General features: G+C 37.3%; 1 protein-coding gene across 5 annotated transcripts in view; it reads left to right on the forward strand.

The window, feature by feature from the left end:
- The window catches only part of LOC106881399 (isoamyl acetate-hydrolyzing esterase 1 homolog), a 214,722-nt gene extending 196,274 nt beyond the window's left edge, over nt 1-18,448 (forward strand). For all 5 annotated transcript variants that reach the window (XR_008264422.2, XR_016242282.1, XR_016242283.1 and 2 more), the window contains one exon: nt 18,256-18,448. Coding sequence is in view for 2 of the 5 variants with exons in the window: in XM_052968750.2 (XP_052824710.1) it covers nt 18,256-18,432 (177 nt within the window). In the remaining 3 variants the exon portion in view is untranslated. The remainder of the gene's footprint in view (nt 1-18,255) is intronic.
- Nucleotides 18,449-25,354: the final 6,906 nt, after the last annotated feature.

Here is a 25,354-nt window from a genome sequence, read left to right on the forward strand (position 1 = left end):
CGACTTTCAAACATTAGGCCTCACCGAGGCAATGAGTAGTGACCGAGACCTTTGGAAATATGCAGTGCATGAGAAGATCCGGCAAGCCAAGTGAGACCATAATCCGAGACCCCTGCCAGGGGTGTAGCCAGCCCACTTATGTGTACCTTTCCATCATTGGACACTAAACTCCGCTTGCGAAGACCTGTTGAGGCAAGTGAAATCGAAATCGAACCAAATTTGACAACTGGCTCCTATGCCACTCTCCTTCATTGGACACTAAACTCGGCTTGCAAAGACGTTTTGGGGCAAGTGAAATCGAAATCGTGATTGAACCAAATTTGATGACTGGCACCTGTGTCAGTGGAGCGCTAAAAGCACCATCCGAGTGTGATCATTGCCAGAGCGGCTGTCTGGCTTGCATGCCAATGGCACGTAAATAGCACCATTTGAGTGTGATTGTTACCAGCGTCGCCCTACTGGCACTTGTGCTGGTGGCACATGAAAAAAGATTCAAGCGAGGTTGTTACCAGTACTGCTGGACTGGCTCCTGTGCAGGTGGCACGTAAAAAAACACTATTTTGAGCGTGGCCATTGCCAGTACCGCCTGACTGGCCCTCATGCCGGTGGCACGTAAAAGTACCCACTACACTCTCGGAGTGGTTGGCGTTAGGAAGGGCATCCATTTGTAGAAACTCTACCAGATGAGATTGGAGCCTGGTGCAGCTATCTGGTTCGCCATTCCTCAGTCAAATCGTCAAACCCATGCTAGCATGGAATGCGGACGTTAAACGATGATGATGATGATTTATATATGTACCTCTGTGTGTGTGTGTGGTGTATTTATATATATATATATATATATATATATATATATATATAATTTTGCTTAAAAGAGTTCCAACACTGTCTGTTTTTTATGTTTTATTTATATTCCTGCAGAACTAATGTGGGGTATAGAATATGGAATATACAATATATAATATGCAATATAAAATAAAATAAAATAAAAATGGATGGCACCATGAAAGAAAGTATTGAATGTAGATGAAATATTGAGTGTTCAATATAAAGGATCAAATATATAAATATATAAAGGCGACTCGAGTTTCAGGGCTATTTCCCTTCGTCATGGCTGGTATGACAGACTTTAACAGTCTGTTAAAGTCTGTCATACCGGCCATGACGAAGGGAAATAGCCCTGAAACTCGAGTCGCCTTTATATATATATATTTATATTTATATATTTATATATTTGATCCTTTATATTGAACACTCAATATTTCATCTACATTCAATACTTTCTTTCATGGTGCCATCCATTTTTATTTTATTTTATTTTATATTGTATATTGTATATCATATTATATATTGTATATTCCATATTCTATACCCCACATTAGTTCTGCAGGAATATAAATGAAACATAAAAAACAGACAGTGTTGGAACTCTTTTAAGCAAAATAATATATACATACATATACACTTTGGGTATGGTAGATGAGTTCAGCAAAAATTTAGATTCAGATGAATATGGTACTTAGGTTGAGGCACCAGAATTTAGTACGGTATTATCCATGCAATTTCAAAGTAAGGATATCCTTGTTGCTTATTTTGATTATATATATATATATATATATATATATATATATATATATATATATATAGCTCATGAAGCCAGTATGCTCCGTTGGATGTGTAATGTCAATGTGAATACCCGTCAGAGTGTAAGTATCTTGAGAGAAAAGCTGAACATTAGAAGCATCAGTTGTGGCGTGCAAGAGAGACGATTGCGCTGGTATGGACATGTGGTGAGAATGGAGGAGGATAGCTGCGTGAAAAAGTGCCACACCCTAACAGTTGAGGGAACCCGTGGAAGAGGTAGGCCCAGGAAGACCTGGGCTGAGGTGGTGAGGCAAGACCTTCGTACATTGGGCCTCACCGAGGCGATGACTACGGACCGAGACCTTTGGAAATGGGCTGTGCGTGAGAAGACCCGGCAAGCCAAGTAAGATCGTTGCCAGTGCCCCTGGACTGGTTCTTGTGCGGGTGGCACATGAGATGCACCATTTTGAGCGTGGCCGTTGCCAGTACCGCCTGACTGGCTCCTGTAGGATTTTCGAGCGAGATCGTTGCCAGTGCCCCTGGACTGGCTTGTGCGGGTGGCACATAAAAGACACCATTTCGAGCGTGGCCGTTTTCGTGCGGGTGACACGTAAAAGCACCCACTACACTCTCTGAGTGGTTGGCGTTAGGAAGGGCATCCAGCTGTAGAAACTCTGCCAAATCAGACTGGAGCCTGGTGTTGCCATCCGGTTTCACCAGTCCTCAGTCAAATCGTCCAACCCATGCTAGCATGGAAAGCGGACGTTAAACGATGATGATGATGATGATGATGAATGTCTGAGAATTTTATGCATTGGCACTTATCAAGCTAGTGTGTACATGAGACTACATCTATAGAAAGTTTATAGATATATGCTCAAACACACATGTATAGGTCTTTCTTCCTGTCCCATATATAGGTATTTTCACTCTTAGACCCTTGCAATTAAAGAAACTCTCTTATGTGTTCACTTGTAGATCATTACAAACTTATATCTCTCTTTCTGTCTATCTCTCTATCACTCTCCTCACCTCAATCTCTCTCTAAATATGTACTGGAGGAAACAACAGAATAAAGATATCTCAAAATTGGATAAGCGCAGAATTGAAATTATTTGTTATTTGATAAGTGTCAATGCATGAAATTCTTGGACTGTTTTTTTGTTTTTTTTTTGCTAAATATTTATAAAAATATACGTGCACTCATATTTTAAGTTTTATTTTTCCTGTTTGCATCACCATACCTATATATATATATATATATATATATATATATATATATATATATATATATATATATATATATATATATACACATATATATACATATATATATAAGTGAGTTTGGAGGGATATGCTATCCAGATGCAAACCATATTGGCTCTCAGTCGAGTTCCAGTTAACAGCTAACCACTTCAATCAGTATATAATATTATTAATAATAAAGAGTATAGAGACTCATTCATGAGCAAAATTTATTTTATAATTTTATAAAGTTATTAGCAAATGCTCCCATCCATTGGACGGTTTGTATAGATGAAGAGGGTTAACTTGGACGGTGTTAAGCTGTAGAGATGCTTCGTGATTGTATGAGGTTGTTACTTTTGGTTAGGACATTAAAGATTCCTGAGACATTAAAACTGTTGACTGTCTCTTCTAAATAAGGAAAATTGATTAATAGTGAATCTTAACACAGTGAACCTTTTCAAAATTGTCATGAGGCCAATAAAATGAAGGAAAGCTGTTCAGCCCACAATATATACAACAATGTGCAATAAAATAACATAAGCCATGTTCTTTGCAAATCAATTTTATCTCAAATGCCACTTATTTTTTTAAGTTGGATGAGAAACAATAGGCAAGGTTTTAGATGTAAAAAGGATAAGAAAGTTTAACTTTCTTACCAAGTTTCAAGTTAATATTTTAAAATTATACATACTTTTCGTAAATATGAAGAAATATTGCTGATGAGAGTCATACATGGAAAATTTAGATTAAATTAATTTTTAAAAATTAATTTATTTAATTTGAACATTTAACTCGAAACTATAGTCCACTGTAATTTTGAAAAGAACTTTTATTCATCTCACCTGCTTTACAGCTATTTCGTATCAAGGCTATTATTTTGTATGTTCATTGGAGCATCTATTTTTCAACATGTAAGGAAGTTACTACCTTCCTCTCTCATTCTCTTTCTATATCTATATATATATATATATCATCATCATCATCATCATCATCGTTTAACATCCGCTTTCCATGCTAGCATGGGTTGGACGATTTGACTGAGGACTGGTGAAACCGGATGGCAACACCAGGCTCCAATCTAATTTGGCAGAGTTTCTACAGCTGGATGCCCTTCCTAACGCCAACCACTCAGAGAGTGTAGTGGGTGCTTTTACGTGTCACCAGCACGAAATCGGCCACGCTCGAAATGGTGTCTTTTATGTGCCACCCGCACAAGCCAGTCCAGGGGCACTGGCAACGATCTCACTCGAAAATCCTACGGGAGCCAGTCAGGCGGTACTGGCAACGGCCACGCTCAAAATGGTGCATCTCATGTGCCACCCGCACAAGAGCCAGTCCAGGAGCACTGGTAACAATCTTACTTGGCTTGCCGGGTCTTCTCACGCACAGCACATTTCCAAAGGTCTCGGTCAGTAGTCATCGCCTCGGTGAGGCCCAATGTACGAAGGTCTTGCCTCACCACCTCAGCCCAGGTCTTCCTGGGCCTACCTCTTCCACGGGTTCCCTCAAATGTTAGGGTGTGGCACTTTTTCACGCAGCTATCCTCATCCATTCTCACCACATGTCCATACCAGCGCAATCGTCTCTCTTGCACACCACAACTGATGCTTCTAATGTTCAGCTTTTCTCTCAAGATACTTACACTCTGACGGGTATTCACATTGACATTACACATCCAACGGAGCATACTGGCTTCATTCCTTGTGAGCTTACGTATGTCCTCAGCAGTTACAGCCCATGTTTCACTGCCATGTAGCATGGCTGTTCGTACGCATGCGTCATACAGTCTGCCTTTTACTCTGAGTGAGAGTCCCTTTGTCACCAGCAGGGGTAAGAGCTCTCTAAACTTTGCTCAGGCTATTCTTATTCTAGCAGCTACACTTTCAGCGCACCCACCCCCACTACTAACTTGGTCGTCCAGATAGCGGAAGCTATCGACTACCTCTAGTTTTTCACCCTGGAATGAGATAGAAGTTGTTTCCTGTTTGTTTACAGTCTTTATTGCACCTGAACATCTGCCACAAACAAAAACTAACTTGCTAGTTAACCTGCCTTTGATGTTGCTGCACCTCTTATGTGTCCATAGCTTGCACCGGGTACATCTTATAGAGTTACTACCTACTCCTTTTCTACATACTGAGCAGGGCCATCTACCTGAAGGGGTTTGTGTTTTATCTACCTTCCTACTTATTAGGATTTTGGTTTTAGCTAGGTTGACTCTAAGGCCCTTCAATTCTAGACCTTGCTTCCACACCTGAAACTTCTCCTCTAGTTCTGATAGTGAATCCGCAATTAGGGCAAGGTCATCAGCATAGAGGAGCTCCCAGGGGCAACCTGTCTTGAACTCCTCTGTGATTGCCTGGAGGACTATGATAAATAAGAGGGGGCTGAGGACGGAACCTTCGTGGACCCCTACCTCTACCCGGAATTCATTGCTGTACTCATTTCCTACCCTCATCTTACTGGCAGCATCTCTGTACATGGCTCGCACAGCTCTCACTAACCATTCTTCTATCCCAAGTTTCCTCATTGACCACCAGATAAGGGATCGGGGGACCTTGTCAAAGGCTTTCTCCATGTCAACGAAAGCCAGGTACAGAGGTTTATCCTTAGCTAGGTATTTCTCCTGCAGCTGTCTCACTAGAAATAAGGCATCAGTAGTGCTTTTACCTGGCACGAACCCAAACTGCACCTCATCTAAATTGATTCGCTCCCTAATTAGTTGGGCTATGACCCTCTCTGTAACTTTCATAACCTGATCTAACAGCTTGATGCCTCTGTAATTATTTGTATCTAAAGCGTCACCTTTACCTTTGTAGCAGTTGACTATGATGCTGCTACACCAGTCATTGGGTATGACTCCTTCATGTATCCCCTGGTTCGTAATACGGGTGACTAGGCTATAGCCAACACTGCCAGATATTTTGAGCATTTCTGCAGTGATTCCTGATGGGCCGGGGGCTTTCCCGGTCTTCATACTCTTAATTGCTTTATCTACCGCGGTACTATCAACTCGGATAGCTGGTCCCTCTATTGGGTCGACATACGGCAGGCTCTCTTCCTCCCATTCATTCCCTTTATTAAGCAATCTATCGTAGTGGCATCTCCAGACCTCTTTCTTTGCATCCTCATTTAATGCAAGCGTACCATCATCCATGCGAACACATTTCTCTCCTACAACATCACTATTCTCTCTCCTACAATATATATATATTTGCTGCCTGAAACTCGGTAAGAAAGTTAAAATTTCTTATCCTCTAACCTTTTCGAATATATATATATATGTCTCCAAGATGCAGATAAGATAGAGATTTTTATTTATTTACGGCCTCAAACATCTCATACCTTCGCGCTTTAGTCTGCCCTCTATTATTTATCTTGTTTCTCTCCATGAAATTCAATTGAATTCAGTTTTTGTCTTAAATTCATACTTATTCATTTTCTAAGCTTCCTAAATTCATGCTACGTATATATTCTATTCACCTAGATTTCATTGCTCTTTTAAAAATTACGATTTATGCATTGTTGTCTCTCAAATATTTAAAATCTACGATTAAGAGCCCTATCTCCTCGCTGATGGTACACCCGCACTCCCACCCCCTCCACCGGAAGTGCATTCCTCTGTCATCCTGTCATCCTCGGCTGTCTCCCAGAACCCATCTAGTGGCCTTGGCCATCCTCTCCCCTACCTTTGGGTAGCGCATTAAGTTTGAGTAATGTTTGCAGGTTGTAGGTACTGTTTTGCTTATGAATTCTTCCAATTGCAAGTTTTCTTTTCAGGTACACGACACTGCTTTTCCCCTTCCCAGGCTACAGGCCCACACCCCCAACACCCATACTGTTAGGATTGGCACTCTCAACGTCGGCACGCTGAAAGGTAGATCTGGTGAAATTGTTGAGATGCTTGAACGGAGACGCGTAGATATGTGCTGCATCCAGGAAGTAAGATGGAGAGGAGGTTCTGCGAGGTTCCTCACAGGCAAAGAACACAGGTACAAGATTTTCTGGGCAGGGAACACTGACGGGGTCGGGGGCGTAGGAATACTTCTAGCGGAGAAATGGGTGGATAAGGTAATCGAGGTCGTTAGAGTAAGTGACAGAGTACTTAAGATCAGACTAGTGCTTCATCATAGATTAGCTACTGTCATCTCAGCCTATGCACCTCAACCGGGGCTACCAGATGGTCTGAAAGACCAATTCTATGACACCCTCTTGCAAACTACCTCGTCGACGAGTGACAGGGACCTTCTCTTTGTGGCTGGAGACTTCAACGGTCATGTCGGACGTCGTGCTGGAGGCTTCCATGGCATACATGGAGGCTATGGCTTCGGTTCCCGCAACGAGGAGGGAACCAGACTGCTGGAGTTCTGTGATGCAACCGATCTTATGGTCTGCAATACCAACTTCAGGAAACCTGCCAGTCACCTAGTCACCTACCGCTCCGGCAGACACTCTAGCCAAATCGACTACATCCTCACCAGAAATAGGGAAAGAGGGCGGCTTATAAATGGCAAAACCTACCCTGGCGAAGAATGTACCCCACAACATAGATTAGTAGTTAGCGACTTTGGGATCAAGGCAAAATGGGTGCCCAGAATTAGACAGGCTTGGAGGAGAAGGGTGTGGAAGCTTAAAGACCCTGCAAACGGACAGAGACTTAGAGACAAGTTACTTGAAGCATTTAACGAAATAGAAGGGGATATAGCATCATACAACGTGGAAGACAATTGGAGATTTCTGCGGGACAACCTGTTGAAAGCCACCGACCAGATTTGTGGGTGGTGTAAGGTCCCCTCCCGACCCAGAGTAACGTGGTGGTGGAACAAGGAGGTAGACAGGGCTATTAGACAAAAGAAACAGGCTTGGAAGGACTGGAAGAACGGTGGTAGCAGGGAATTGTACCAATGTGCCAGAAGGGAGGCTAGGCGACAGGTTTATTTAGCCAGAGGGGAAGCAGATAAGGAAAGATTTGCCAATGTTCTGCGCCGTGAGGACCAAAGACTCGAGGTATTTCGTGTTGCAAGACAGTGTAGGAGAGAGAATAGTGATGTTGTAGGAGAGAAATGTGTTCGCATGGATGATGGTACGCTTGCATTAAATGAGGATGCAAAGAAAGAGGTCTGGAGATGCCACTACGATAGATTGCTTAATAAAGAGAATGAATGGGAGAAAGAGAGCCTGCCGTATGTCGACCCAATAGAGGGACCAGCTATCCGAGTTGATAGTACCAGGGTAGATAAAGCAATTAAGAGTATGAAGACTGGGAAAGCCCCTGGCCCATCAGGAATCACTGCAGAGATGCTCAAAATATCTGGCAGTGTTGGCTATAGCCTAGTCACCCGTATTACAAACCAGATGATACACGAAGGAGTCATACCCAATGACTGATGTAGCAGCATCATAGTCAACTGCTACAAAGGTAAAGGTGACGCTTTAGATACAAATAATTACAGAGGCATCAAGCTGTTAGATCAGGTTATGAAAGTTACAGAGAGGGTCATAGCCCAACTAATTAGGGAGCGAATCAATTTAGATGAGATGCAGTTTGGGTTCGTGCCAGGTAAAAGCACTACTGATGCCTTATTTCTAGTGAGACAGTTGCAGGAGAAATACCTAGCTAAGGATAAACCTCTGTACCTGGCTTTCGTTGACATGGAGAAAGCCTTTGACAGGGTCCCCTGATCCCTTATCTGGTGGTCAATGAGGAAACTTGGGATAGAAGAATGGTTAGTGAGAGCTGTGCGAGCCATGTACAGAGATGCTGCCAGTAAGGTGAGGGTTGGAAATGAGTACAGCAATGAATTCCGGGTAGAGGTAGGGGTCCACCAAGGTTCCGTCCTCAGCCCCCCCTCTTATTTATCATAGTCCTCCAGGCAATCACAGAGGAGTTCAAGACAGGTTGCCCCTGGGAGCTCCTCTATGCTGATGACCTTGCCCTAATTGCGGAGTCACTATCAGAACTAGAGGAGAAGTTTCAGGTGTGGAAGCAAGGTCTAGAATTGAAGGTCCTTAGAGTCAACCTAGCTAAAACCAAAATCCTAATAAGTAGGAAGGTAGATAAAACACAAACCCCTTCAGGTAGATGGCCCTGCTCAGTATGTAGAAAAGGAGTAGGTAGTAACTCTATAAGATGTACCCGGTGCAAGCTATGGACACATAAGAGGTGCAGCAACATCAAAGGCAGGTTAACTAGCAAGTTAGTTTTTGTTTGTGGCAGATGTTCAGGTGCAATAAAGACTGTAAACAAACAGGAAACAACTTCTATCTCATTCCAGGGTGAAAAACTAGAGGTAGTCGATAGCTTCCGCTATCTGGGCGACCAAGTTAGTAGTGGGGGTGGGTGCGCTGAAAGTGTAGCTGCTAGAATAAGAATAGCCTGGGCAAAGTTTAGAGAGCTCTTACCCCTGCTGGCGACAAAGGGACTCTCACTCAGAGTAAAAGGCAGACTGTATGACGCATGCATACAAACAGCCATGCTACATGGCAGTGAAACATGGGCTGTAACTGCTGAGGACATACGTAAGCTCGCAAGGAATGAAGCCAGTATGCTCCGTTGGATGTGTAATGTCAATGTGAATACCCGTCAGAGTGTAAGTATCTTGAGAGAAAAGCTGAACATTAGAAGCATCAGTTGTGGTGTGCAAGAGAGACGATTGCGCTGGTATGGACATGTGGTGAGAATGGATGAGGATAGCTGCGTGAAAAAGTGCCACACGTTAACAGTTGAGGGAACCCGTGGAAGAGGTAGGCCCAGGAAGACCTGGGCTGAGGTGGTGAGGCAAGACCTTCGTACATTGGGCCTCACCGAGGCGATGACTACTGACCGAGACCTTTGGAAATGTGCTGTGCGTGAGAAGACCCGGCAAGCCAAGTAAGATCGTTGCCAGTGCCCCTGGACTGGTTCTTGTGCGGGTGGCACATGAGATGCACCATTTTGAGCGTGGCCGTTGCCAGTACCGCCTGACTGGCTCCCGTAGGATTTTCGAGCGAGATCGTTGCCAGTGCCCCTGGACTGGCTTGTGCGTGTGGCACATAAAAGACACCATTTCGAGCGTGGCCGTTTTCGTGCGGGTGACACGTAAAAGCACCCACTATACTCTCTGAGTGGTTGGCGTTAGGAAGGGCATCCAGCTGTAGAAACTCTGCCAAATTTGACTGGAACCTGGTGTTGCCATCCGGTTTCACCAGTCCTCAGTCAAATCGTCCAACCCATGCTAGCATGGAAAGCGGACGTTAAACGATGATGATGATGATGATGATGATGATGATGATGATATATATATATATATATATATATATATATATATTTATAAATTTAATCACAATATATGGATTCAACTAACCCAGTGGTACTCATAAAAGAGCTCCTTAATATATCATTCCGCAAAACATAGACTATATAGTACAATACAAGGGAAAACCATTTATTTTATTACTAGCTGGCCCCATGCTCTCAAAAATGATGGCTAATTGTAGTATTTTATATATAAATATGGATGGTAAACCAAATTAGTACACTAATTTTTTTTTGAGATGTGACATCAACCATTGTTTTTTACTGAAAGAACGCTGATTCACACATACAAACATTCACATACTTCCCTTGTACATGCACACACATACTCACATAGAGCTGAAAAGCTGTTTGATTTTTTTGTCAGTGTTGAATATTCACCATCCCACTTCCATCACACACACACACAAACATTCACATACCTCCCTTATATACAATATCTTAAAATATTAACTTTGCATTCTTGAAACAAAATGTTGTGGGAATATTATTTAACATGGACATATGTATATAAACTCATCCACAACCATATATACATTTGCAAAAGGAATGGTAGAATATAATAAAAAAAATCATAAATGCATTCATAGCTATATATACATAAAGAGCTGTATGAGCATACAGACAATCTGCAAAATGAAATATAATACTTAAGAAATAATGTATATTTTTATATTCACAAATATGTGTAAGTATTTGTATACATACACACACACACACAAAACACTGATAACATATGCAGGGCAGTGTATTGAAGTGCTTTCAGCTATGACATTAGTTCCAATTAGTTACATGTAATATATTTAATTTGGCAACATTGTCGAGGAAGGAGGAGTAATTAACATACATGACAGGTGGTAGGGGAGGGGAGGCGAAAGTAGACAACTGTTGGGTATTTTCAAAATTGAGAGAGTTGGAAGGAAGGGTGTTACATATGTAATAAGACGTCTATGCAAAATGTAAAATTGAAAATAAAAAAAATAACGAGTATAAACCTATGCTTATATTCACATGTATATGCACTTGCAAAAATGTATATCTCTATTCATATACATATATCGAGCAGCATCAGACAAGAGTAGGAAAAAATTTTCTGTTGGAACCACTATACTTCTTAGTAAATCATTGATGATCTGAGCATGACTGTGACAGTTAGAGCTGATTTGAGTGGCAAACAGTTTATTAAGAACATTTTTTGAGGATTTTTACTGATCAGTAAGTGCATTAACACTTCCAGTTATGGTGTCTAGGTGATGAGACGTTGAACGTACAGCTCTGGGTGCCGAATTAAATAATCTACTTCTGACGAAAAGATGAGCTCAAGGGAACAAAAATCCCAATCCAAATCAGTGGTTCCCAGTATAAAATCGGACCTAATAGTGTGATGGACACAGATTTACCAGGAGACACAATCAGTGATTCGAAGTCGGCAGACACCATGTTGATCTCGAATTATATCAAAGAATTCATTCAATCACAAACAGTGGAAATCCTCAACTCATTTGCCTCTGTAAAAGCTGATTTGGAACAACTGAACATTCAATCGAAATGGAACAAGCCATTGATTTTAACAACATAGCGGAAACACAAAGTAAGTTTGATGATAAATTCATGGAGTTTGAACTTTACTCTCACAGATCAAACATCCTCATCTGTGGAATGAAACATATTGGCAATAATGAATCTCCAAGCCATCTTGAACTGTTTATTTTTGCTCTTAAAATTGATGAGAACAAAGCCAAAGAGATGTTGCTTGCAAACATGCACTGTCTACCTCAAAGAAAAACAGAGCTGGATAAGCCAGATCCAATCATAGTCAAGTTTGTCAGTGTAAGTGATTGAAATTTTTTACTGGTCTTTTTTACTACTCATAAATCCTTCAAAGTTCTATCAGAGAGGAAAGTTGGAATTCACAACAACCTCCCACAAGTTCTGAAACAATTTAGAGCCAAACTGGTACATCAAGACTGTTACCTCAGAAATACCTACCCTGTCCAGACAAGCATTTTCGAGAAAGGCATCACACTATCTCTACAATTCCAAAGAAGCATAGATCACCCATGGAAAACTGTTGGAATTGAGGAAATAAACAAATAAAAATATGTGCCACGGATATCAACTTGGATTTCCATTTGTATTTTTTCTTGCTGAAAAAAGGTGGGAAACCTACTTTGTTTTTTTCTTCTTCTTCACTGGGTATAATTGCTGTGCTTTTGGGATTTTGAGGAAGTGAAGAGGTTTATTTGTGTTAAAATATTTGTTTGGAACTCTGAATTTCTGTTGAGATTTTAAAAAACTGTTATATATCCTAAATGGATGACTTGAATATACCTATATGTTCAGTCAACTGTAGGGGCCTTAATGATTATGCAAAAAGAAATGTTGTTTTGCATTTTTTGAGAGCCAAAGAATATAAAATCTATTTATTGCAAGATGCCCATTTTTATGAAAGAAAAAGAACTTTTTATGAGAAATGAATGGGGTTCTGAAGTGCTATTTAATAGTTATAATGGGCAGTCAAGGGGAGTTGCCATTTTGTTTTCTAATGATATTGGTTATAAGGTACGTGACAGTTTCAGGGATGGCAAGGGCAATCTTCTGATATTGAATATTACTATTTGTGAGAAAAAAATAACTTTAGTCAACTTCTATGGCTCAAATGCAGATGAACCAGTGTTTTATGCTGTGGTGATGGATAAAATCAAAGTCTTTGGAAACTCACATTGTATTATAGCTGGGGATTTTAATCTTTGTCTACAGCAGTCTTTAGATACTTTTAACTATCAATATATAAACAACCTTAATGCTAGAAAGCAAGTGATTGATATGATAGGGGACCTCGACCTTGTAGATGTTGGAGAGATCATAACCCAGAAATACAGGGCTATACATGGAGACATCCAAATCCTATTAGACAAGCAAGGCTAGATTTCTTTCTGGTGTCGCAGAATTTATATTCATTTATTTACCAGTCATCTATAAATGTTGGGTACAAATCAGTTCGTTCTCTTGTCGACATCAAAATAAAATTTCTCGAGAAAGATGACCATAAAAGCACATATTGGAAATCTGATAACTCGCTTTCAAGAGATCCAAAATATGTTTCATCTGTTTAGGAAACTATTTGCAGCATTGTCAAGCAATATACCCACCTCTTTGGAACATAGAGATATTAGTACAGTTAATTTGTCTCAGATTGAATTTGTTGTAAATGATCAATTATTTTTGGAAACTCTATTAATGAAAATTAGAGGAAAATCTATTTCATATTCTTCATTTTAAAACAAATTTAGAGTCAAAATGGAGATTCATAAAGCAAAAATGGGTAGGGGAGCATTATTAGTCGCACAAGGGCCAAAATGAAGGGGAGAAGGTTAGCCATTATTTTTACAATCTAGAAAATAGGAATTTTGTAAGTAAAGGCATGTCCCAGTTAGAGTTGGATGATGGGTCTACTGTAGAAAGTACAAATGATATTGTTCTTGAAGTAACGTCATTTTATGAAGGATTATCTTCTTTCAAGGAACGTGTTGAAAGATTGTGACCTTGATGAACTTTTTTCTGAAGGGGATTTGTATAGGCTTAGTAAGGGAGATTCTGATTCATTGGAAGTCCCAGTGGCTCATGACGAACTTTTGAAATGTTTGAAAAAGGCAAAGGACAATAAAAGTCCAGGATCAAATGGATTCACTTATGAGTTCTATAAATTCTTTTGGGAAGATTTATCTCCATTCCTGTTGAGGTCATTCAATTATAGCTTTGCTAATGGTTATCTGTCAGTGACACAGAAGCAAGGTATCATTATTTGTATTCCAAAAGGAGATAAGTCCAAGCATTTCTCGAAGAACTGGAGACCTAGTTCACTTCTCAATACTGCCTATAAACTTCTTTCATCTGTTATTGCTGAGAAGTTCAAAAGTATTCTCCCAAAGTTGGTCTGTACTGATCAAACAGGATTCATGTCTAACAGATACATTGGTGATAACATAAGACTGGTATACGATTTGATGAATTACACAGAACCCAATGATATACTGGGAATGTTGTTTTTAATTGATTTCAAGAAGGCATTTGGTTCTGTTTCATGGTCATTTATAAACAAGGCATTATCATTTCATTTTTTGGCTTTGGTGAGGACATCCATAAGTGGTTCAATATTCTTTACAATGATGCTAGATCTTGTTTGAGTATTAATGGTACATTTCTCCTTGATTTCCTATTGAGGAGGGCTGTAAGCAGGGTGATCCTCTCTCTCCATATATTTTCATCCTCTGTGTCAAGGTCCTGGCTGGTCTTATAAGAAAGAACAATGATATTAAGGGAATTACAGTTGACAATGGGGAGTATTTGTTGATGCAGTATGCAGATGATACAGAGTTCATTTTAGATGGTTCGCAAAAGTCTTTCAAAGCTACAGTTGACACTTTGAATTTTCTCGTTGATATATCCAGACTTAAAATTAACTATGATAAGTTTCAGGTGATGTGGATAGGTGCAAGAAGCGATAGCCCAGTCAGATACTTACCTTGTTTAAACATACAATGGAACCCAGATTATTTCAAGCTTCTGGGTGTAATATTTTCAACAGATTTATGTTATAGCTAAAAAGAATTTTGAAAATAGATTATTTGAGATCAATAGAAGAATCACACCACCTGGTAGAATTGCTGTTATAAAGTCATTGCTCATTTCAAAATTGAATTATCTCTTCCTTACCCTCCCAAATCCACCTGGCAAATTTCTTCAAGAATTAAACAAAATGTTATTTAAATTTCTCTGGAGTGGAAAACCCGATAAGATCAAGAGAGTTGTTGCTGTTAAAGGGGGCAGACTTGGTATGGTGGAAGCTTCTGCTTATGTCAGTTCTTTAAAGTTATCGTGAATGAATAAGCTGTTGGATGTTAATTATAAATTCAAATGGAAACATTTGTGCTATACCTCCTCCCCAAAACTGCAAAGTTTAGTTGTATTTGGTAACATTTTTCCAAATAAACTCTCCAAGGATATTAAGAATGATTTTTGGCATGATTGTATCTCTGCTTTTGATAAGTTTACAAATAAGACAGAGCCTAGTTCATTTGATGAATTCATAACAGAACCAATCTATCATAATAAGCACTTAAAAATTGGTAAAGAGGTAATCTTTTGTTGTGAGAGGGGTGTTAGTCAGATTCGTGATTTTATCAACTTAGATGGATCATATCGTACCCTTGAAGAATTCCAGAGTACTTTTGAACTTGATATCAATTTTCTTTATTATAATGGTCTTATCATGGCTATTAAAAGCTACCAAACAAGGTTAAAAATAAGCAAACCTACTTCTTTTCAACAATTAGATGATAATGCTGCTGTTCGAAAACTCATGTCTGTTGAGATAGGAGCTAAGTGTTATTATTATATTTTTAGCGCATCTGATATTTGTTCAAAATTCCAACATAAATGGGAAGAGTATGTGAACTAAAATAGGAAAATATATTTGTACAACCTATAAAGACGGCAAGGGATACTAAATTGTGATGGTTTCAGTTTACAATTATACATAGTATTTTAACAACTAAATCTCTCCTTTTTAAGATCAGATTAGCTGAAAACAACTTCTGCACTTTTTGTCAATGTGAAGTTGAGACAATAACACACCTTTTTTGGTATTGTGAACATGCACAAGCTTTTTGGCAACACTTTCTTATATTGCTGTATGGAAAATGCTTGCATGTTCACAACATGAACTTTGACCTACAGCTTATTGTGTTTGGGTTGAGAAAGAATATACATACTGAAGGTGTTTTTGACTTACTATTATTGTTAGCTAAATTTTTTTTATATATAAGTAAAGTATTAAAAACTACTCTTAGCTTCAAACATTTTAGACACTTTTTACATGATAGGTATCTTATTGAAAAGAACATATCTTTTAATAAAAGTGAGCAAGATATTTTTATAAAAAGCGGATGCTCTACCATGATTTTGCAAATGTTAAGTAATCCTTTTCGTGTTGTAACTTCTTGCCTCTTCATAATCATATTACTAGTTTTAACTACATGGAACCCCAAGAACTTATTGTAATTGTCTGAAAATTTTAGGAGCGATTGGTGAGTGAATGTGTTGTAGTTTGTAGTCCTGACTTCTTTTTTGTTTTTTAAAAAAGTCCTGTTTTCTACTTCTTCATCTACATCTTATAACAACTTTGTACAAGATTTCACAGTCCCCTGGCTGTGCTGTCTTCAACTGTAACAAGAACAGGAAATAAATTTTTAATTATAAAAAAAATAAGTACATTAACAATTTTTTGTCATCAGCTGTGTTTGCACTAAGCATGTCAACATATTTTCGGCATGTAGATTGAGATGGCAGTGGCATATCGATAGAATAAAAAAGACTTCTCAAACTTGGATTAGTGAGTTTATGCAAAGGAATGTTGGCCTCAAGAAATGCTTTGGTCACCATTGCACCCCAAGATTTATTGTTTTTGGTAAATGAAAATGATTTGATAGGTAGCTGTTCACTTTTAGTAGTCTATTTAAGATGATTTTTGCTCATTCTATGGGACTCAAGAAAATGCCTTTTGTTGCATTTGACATCAACAAGGCACAGTCTACAGTGTAACTGGTTACTGTGAGTCTACAAGTTCTTTTGAGAATTTATCTGTAAATTTTTTTGCCGCATGACTTCTTTTCAGCTTTGGCATCTAAGTTAAAAATAAGAAAATCCTAATAATCAAACTTAAAATTACTTAAAACAAGAAAAAGCAGCTCAATAAGGTAGTGACAAATGACTCTACAATCGACTTCAAAAAGATCCAGCAACACAACAGTGAGAGAAAATGATTCAGTTCAATTAACCTTGGATAAAAATTTACATGATAGTTAAGAACAAAATGATACATAAAAAATATATATCGAAATATTATTAAGAAACAGCTAGCATACTGTACATTTACATATAGTGAAAAGAATGGCAAAAAGTACTTACTTCGGATGGTAAATTTAAAATTCCTAAATAACATGTGCAAAGAATTAAAACTGTAAGTAAATACATTTACAATTGGATGGTAGTAAATAACTCTATTCTTGAAGAGGCCTGATTCATGAATGGGACAAAAATATGCAAATAATATTAGTAGTTGGTATCGATTACCAATAACTAATATTGGTAAAAGTACCTTGAAGATGGAAGTTTGTCTTACAGAAAAATTATACAGACATGCTAGACATTTGGTTGTATTCAAATGACTGAATGCACATGATGTCAAATAATTTTTAATATCAAAGAGTAAGACAAGTCATAGGAAGTGCTAAAAATAGCTCCAACGTGGTAGTCCAATACAACAGTTCTACTAAAAACTAGCAGAAATATATATCAAATTTAGGTTTAATCAATACATGAAAATATATATCAGCGATATTTTCTTTTTTTCAGTAGCTAGTCAAAAAAAATTTTTCTTTCTAATAAAATTATATTTTTTTAAACCTTATTTCAACCTTATTGCACAATTTTAACTTCAAATTCAAAAGTGATTAATTACAATAATTAATCATTAAAAAAAAAGTCTTTAACCTTGAAATGAACATTTTTATAAATTTTAACTTTTTAGCAAAAAATTGCCTTACTTATCACTATCACCAAAAAATAATTATATTGATTTAAAGTTTTCATTACAACATAAGCTCATCTATTGTGCAAGTTAACTTGGACAGTAGATGTAATTTACTATGTCTGAAATATGCCTCACACTTACAACTGGAAAGTTGAGCAACATTTAGTTTTCATGTTTAATGCATATCTCTAACTTATAAGCTTTAAAAAAAAATTTAGTAAAAATACATATTTTACTTCAATAAATACATTATATGTAAAGTTTGATGGGGAAAATACAAACTCCTCACCAGTTCTTTGGCTATAGTCTTGGTTTTTATTTCCCATAGTATATCAATTTGAGAAATCTACAACCTCCAACATTTACTTAATGAAAATACTTTACTTTTCTCAATTTGAAATATTCAAAGATAAATAAATAAAAACAAAATGTAGGGAAAAAAAGACCCATAGATCCAAAATCCTCCTCCTGATTTTCTATATTACTTGTATGGATGTATAAAAAATGTAAAATATTTATTTTCTGTTTTATTTAGAACTGGAAAGAAATGCTGAATGATGGACTTCATTTATCAAACAAAGGTTCCTGTTTTCTGTTCTCTCTGTTACTCCCTTTGGTAGAGGAACTGACAAAGAATTTGCCATTTATACTCCCTTACTGGGCAGATGTTGACCCAAACAACCTTGAGATGTTACTTGATGGTATTAAATAAAGTTGTACCACAGGCATTTAACTACAGTTATTACTGAAGGAATTTGGGGATCTTTTTATTTTTGTTATTTGTGCCCATTTTGGGGATTCCAAGCTACTTTATGTCTTTCATTCTTTTCATTCTTTCCTTTTTATACACATCTCTTTCACTCTTTCTTGAATTGTGCGTGTATATATATATATATATATATATATATATATATATATATATATATATATATATATATATATATATATATATATATATTTATATATATATATATTTGTTGTGTGCAACAGAAGCATTATTAATTTGAAATATCATACTTAATGCAGACATCATTGAAAGCTTAATTAACAGTGGTATTCATCCTGAGATGATATCTCATAAATGTACTGTATTAAAAAACCACAAAAACCATCAGTAGCAGTGCTAGTAGCATATAGTGGTACAGTTCTATATTTAAGAGATGAGGAATTATGTATATTATTTACATTTGACGGGTATTTGTCCTCATATTTTTCGTTGTTAACACAACATTTCAGGTGTCTTTGGGAAATTTCAAACCTGGGTTCTCATTCCTAAGGTATTTTTCGATGTTGTTGTTGTTGTTGTTATTATTATTATTATTCAGGTCACTGCCTGGAATCGAACTTGGAATCTTGGGGTTAGTAGCCCGCGCTCTTAACTACTACGCCATATGCCCATGTAGTGGTTAACGGACATGTGGTGTAGTGGTTAAGAGCGCAGGCTACTAACCCCAAGATTCCAAGTTCAATTCCAGGCAGTGACCTGAATAATAATAATGGCATCGCAAAATACCTTAGAAATGAGAACCCAGGTTCGAAATTTCCCCAAGACACCTGATGAAGGCTGGAGGGTATATCAGCCGAAACATTATGTTAACAACAAACAAGATGAGGCCAAATATCCGTCAAACGTAAATAATGTGCATGTAGTGGTGTCACTATATGTAAATAGAATACACTGTACATCTATAAGAGATACTAACTCAGAACAAATACCACAGTTAGACTTTCGGGGATGTATCTACTTTAAGTATGATACACTGATCTCTCTCTCTCTCTCTCTCTCTCTCTCTCTCTCTCTTTCTCTCTCTCTCTCTTTCTCTCTCTCTCTCTCTCTCTCTCTCTCTCTTTCTCTCTCTCTCTCTCTCTCTCTCTGTATATATATATATATATATATGTATGCATGTATATAGACATATACATACAGACATATACACATATATAGATAGATAGATATACATGCATATATTATACATATGCATGTAATATGGATCAAAACAGTCTGGTTCAAATTCATTGGTACTCTGAGTTTCAAGCATGATGCTAATCTTCAGTCATTAGGAATTTGAATACATATAATAAGATATATATATATATATAGATAGATAGATAGATAGATAGATAGATAGATAGATAAATAGATAAAACTTACTTGGAAGAGGATGCATGGTGTTCAATCATATAATTATAATATATATATATATATATATGCATATATACATACGTATATGTACATACATTTATATGTCTATATATATGCATGCGTGGGCACAGGACATCATGAAACATGTACAACAAAAAAATACGAAGTATGAATACATGGATTATGAACTATTTTTTCGAACAACGAAAGACACAAATGGAAAACAAGACAAACAACATAAAGAATAGCCCTTCATCAGTTGTTGGCTGTTTTTCTACTTTCGTATTTTGAACATTTAACCACAATATACGCTCCACCTGCATCTAACAAAAAAGACTACTTCACTGGCCTAGGCTGCTGACTATCCTACTGGATGCTAGCTCCTGGTCAATCTTATGGAGTCAATTTGCAAGTATTTACCACTGTAAATGCCCTAGACCAGTTCAACTTTCATAGGTACCCCCAACAAATCAACATCTCTCAAGCCAAACTCTCAGCCTGCCATTGTTTCTGGCACCATGAGGGACTCATCATCAAACCAACTGACAAGGGTGGAGCTGTAGTTGTGTGGTGTGCAAACTTCTAGGGGGTCAAGGCACTCTGCTAACATCAAGACACCTTTTATCATTCTCTGCCCTCTGACCCTATGCCACACAACCAACAAGTCATTTCTTTCACAATCCACGATCTTATTTCCTCCTCCCTCCTATCCCGTACCACCTCAAACCTCATTGTCTGGACCCTACGCACCCCTATCATTTACTTCCTTCCCAAGATTTTTAAACCCAGTAATTTCAGCCACTCCATTGTCTCTGCTGGCAATTACCCTATGGAATTAATCTCCTAATACTTCAACTTCATCCTTGCACCCATAATGGCTTCCCTCACCTCTCACATTCACAACACCACAAGAATAGGGTGGAGAAAGTTCAGAGAGCTCTGTTGGCTACAAGACATCTCTCTCTCTCTCTCTCTCTCTCTCTCTCTCTCTCTCTCTCTCCCTCGCTCTCTCTCTCTCTCTCTCTCTCTCTCTCTCTGAGGTTGTATGATGCTTGTGTACAAACAAGAATGCTACATGGTAGTAAAATACCACACTCTTCATCTTTTCAATTCTCATTCCCTCCCAGACCTTCTTGACTTTTGTTCTCCTTTGACATGAAGTCTCTTTACATTCCTCACACTCAAATATTTCTTTGACTTACATCATGACCCCCAGCCTAGTACTCCTATTCCTCTGAAGTTGGCCGAACTGGTTCTGCCTTTGGATTGCTTTTCTTTCACACGAGAATTTTACCAATGCGTCTCAGAGTGACTATGGGAATGAGAATGAGCCCCACTGTGTAAAACTCATTGTCAGCTTTGCTGAGGTCTAGATATTCATCAGTCCTATTCCAGAGCTGTACAGTCAGTACATCAATGACTACTCGTGTGATCTCACTCCTCTGCAAACAACTCAACTTCTTTCTCTCTTCTATCCAGTCCTTCCTTCTGCCCTTGAATTCTCCTTCTCTCTTTCCACCACCTCTGTTAACTTCATTGATGTTTCCATTGCCATCAACTACTCACTCCTCTCTTATCACCTTTCATTACAAGCCTTCTGACTCTCACGTCTACCTCAACTTCTCTTCCTCCCAGCAACCCACACCAAACTGTTCATCCCTACTCTCAGTTCCTCCATTTCGATTTGCTCTGTAGTGACAAACATGACTTCAAGACACAGTCCCAACTCATGGTGCACCACTTCACCAAATGGGGATACACCCCATTATTATCCGAGCTGCCCTCACCTGCCCTTAGTCTGTCAACTGCACATCAGCAATCACTTTCTGTACCATCCCACTCTTACCTATCTTCCCTTTCCCCTTACTATTCCTTCACTCTATCCCTCCACTTCCCACATCTTTCCCACACCACCTTTTCTTTAAGAAATTTTTCCTCCTATCTATGACCTACTGGTCCATACATCTCTCCCCACTCTTTATACTTAACATGACTCCTTCCCTTGTTCTTGCCCATACTGCAGCACTTGTCCTTTTCTCTCTAACACCACTGTTTTCACCAGTATCAAAAATTACTCCTTCCACATCACTGACTCCTTCACTTGTGCCTTCTGTATCTGATTTATTGCATCCTCTGCTCTCTTTGCCACTCCCCATATAATGGCCAAACTGGTCAACATCTGGCTGATTACTTTGCCAAACATTTTTAGGACATCAAACTCAATAATGATATCCTGGTCTTTCCCTTCAACATCTATCTGTGTTTGGACTGGCCTTGCACAGTGACCACCCTGATTCCCATCTCTGCCTGGAGCAGAGATTACTTTTCTTTCTCCATACTTCAGACCCACATGGTCTAAATTCTCCACTCCTTTTTATTTAAGCCCCACTTTCACAAACACTTACACACACCACCTACCTTTTACTTTCCCACTGTCCTCTCAACTTCTTCCCCATCCCTACACTTTACTGTTGGACGAATTACCCAACACCACACACACCAACACATTCAACCAGCATATACACACATTCCTTCATACTTCACACACTCTAGCACCCACACTTCCATTAGTCACCCATATTTGCAGTAGCAAATATATAATACACCTACATTTCCCAAACACCTGAATTTGCTACCTCTATTCTACTGAATACCATTATCTAGTATGGCAAACATATGCACATTTACACACACATAGACACACACAATATACATACAATAGCTTCATACATATACATGCATAAACATATATATACAGACATACAAACATGCAAACACACAGTATACACACACATGCATGCTCACACATACACATTTTTCAGGTTCACAGTTATTCTTCAAACCATCCACACCTCAAGTCACCCTTCACAGTTGTCCCTCTTGCCACTCATGCCTCTAGCAACCTCTTCCTACTTCTAGTCATTTCAGCATGGTGATCATCTAATTGAGACATGTTTGTTCTGATAGGGAAGAGGTGGTATTTAGAAGAAAGAAGGATAGGGATGGCCAAAGTACCCACTACACTCCCGGAATGGTTGGCATTAAGAAGGGCACCCAGCTGTAGAAACATTGCCAGATCAACCTATGCCAGCATGGAAAACAGACATTAAATGATGATGATGATGATATTAAAGGGGAATATAGTGAAAAAACAAAGGGATAAGTAATACAAACTTTAGGGGTAGAATTTAGAATCAAAGGATAAGGGAGGTAGTAAAATATAACTTTAAAAATTTATAATATTAAAGTGAGAAAATTTTAATCAAAATGTAGAAGAAGGATAGAAATTAAATTTAAAACCTAATAATGAAATACTTTAATATATAAGAAAAAATATTAAGATTTTTCTTAAACATAGTGTATAGATCATGATAAAAGCATTCTATAATGAATGTATAACGGAATTAAATTATCATATGAATAGAAATTCATAGTACATTTTAAACTAATATAAGAACTATTCCCATCATTATGGGTGGATAAATATAAGATATCATAAAAAATGGTATCCAATATATAGGGTAATTGAATTAGAGGTATACTAAATGTATAAGGGAGTACATTCAGATACAATACTTAAACCAATTTGGGTATGTAAACACTTAGTGAATATATTGCATGACTAAAAAATATAATAAAGTTAGAATTCCCATATCCAGTAAATTATATAAAAGAACTTATAAAAAAAAAATAATTTATAAATTATAACCACTAAGAAAGTATATAAAAGGATATACAAATGTATAAAAATATCAAATATAAAATATAATGCATAATTACAAATATAAAAAATATATTATACAGTGAGTTTTATGAAAAGAAATTATAAACTGTCAAATCTTTTATAAGCTATAGAAGCTACACAAATGTATAAGAGGCTATATAAATACATAAAAATTTAATAATATGAAATATAAAAATTTTATGAGGTATTTTTTACAGAATGATATAAGAGGTATAAAAGAGATATAAATAAGGATTTAGAATTTAAAAAAATAGAATAAGGATTATTTTATAAATTATATTGGTATATTGAAAAAAATTCCTACACATGTTATTAATACAATATAAAATATATGTATCAGATATTAATGGAAATAAAAATACCTTTGGAAATGGGTTTATAACATATTTTTAAAATACATCAAAGACACTGATCTAGGTAGAATATAACAGATCTTAGGCAGTATACTTTATACTTAGGAGAGGTGTGAGATTTAGTGATCCAGTGTAAAATTTATGTTATACTATGAGGTAAGAGATTCCCAATACTGAAGTGGTAAATATATAATATAATAATTGGAAATTTATAGATCAAAGGAGTTAAGAGTTATTAGAAAACATTATTGAATAGATTTTGAGATAATAGAGGGTAGGCTATGAATGATATGACACCCTGGATAACTCCTGCTCCCAAAATATAAATGAAGTACTTAATATTAAAAGTATATTTAAAGGTACGGGTAATCCTATGAACACATGACACTTTAAGATCTAATTCATTATTAATTAGGTTTTGTTTACCTCTGTATTTGAATATCTCATATATCTCCATACAACTTAGTTCACATTAATACTGGCTATTTGTGTATGACAGCTCTTTTTTTTTAATATATTTACAGAGCACCCGTTTAAATTAAGTTATTAGTTTCTGTTATTACTGCACATTTGTATATAATATTACCTGCCAAACACTCAGCAAATCCATTCTGATTATGGTCTTACCCCTTATAATTCCTAAATTCTCTCTTAAATACTCATGAAGTAATACACTGGTTCATATCTATTGAAAATGTAAGTAAATACAATAATCCCTCGATTATTGCAGATGTTACATTCCAAAACCCCCTGTGATAGGTGAAAATCCCCAAAATAGAAAATGTACTGTACTGTATATTTTTTTTTATAATCTGTATATATTTATTTTATTATAAATGCAAAACAACACCATGGAAGAATTGATGTAAGCTTAGATAATAAACGACAATATGGCAAGGGATTACTGTACTTCTTTATATAGTTTGATATCAACAGTTAATATTCTAGCATCTCCCCTATTTTCTTATGTAGGTCCCTGGTTTTCACTAAAGGGCTCTCTCTTATAACCTGGGATAAAAACGATATTCTCTTAGCTAGGAAAACCATTATAGAATATGAGGGTAGACTGTGGACGAGATGTGACACACCTGATAATTTTGATATTGAGTGACTCAGCCCGAGTTACTGATTTGGTTGATGCATACCTCCTAAATTGTCTTAGTAGCCAACTCCCTGAACTATAGGGTGGTCTATATAAGGATGATTCATTATACCTAGTAATAGTAAAACCATCATAGAAAGAATGAGGAAGAAAATCAGAAAATTCATCAAAAGCTTTCACCTAGGACTCACTTTTGAATATGACACTGAGGTAGTTAACTTCTTAGATGTTACACTAAATCTTAACTCTGGTTTGTATTACACCTATAGAAAACCAGATGAGGTAACTATG

This window comes from Octopus bimaculoides, chromosome 6 (genome assembly GCF_046866305.1).
Source record: "Octopus bimaculoides isolate indiv1 chromosome 6, ASM4686630v1, whole genome shotgun sequence".
Taxonomy (NCBI): Eukaryota; Metazoa; Mollusca; class Cephalopoda; order Octopoda; family Octopodidae; genus Octopus; species Octopus bimaculoides.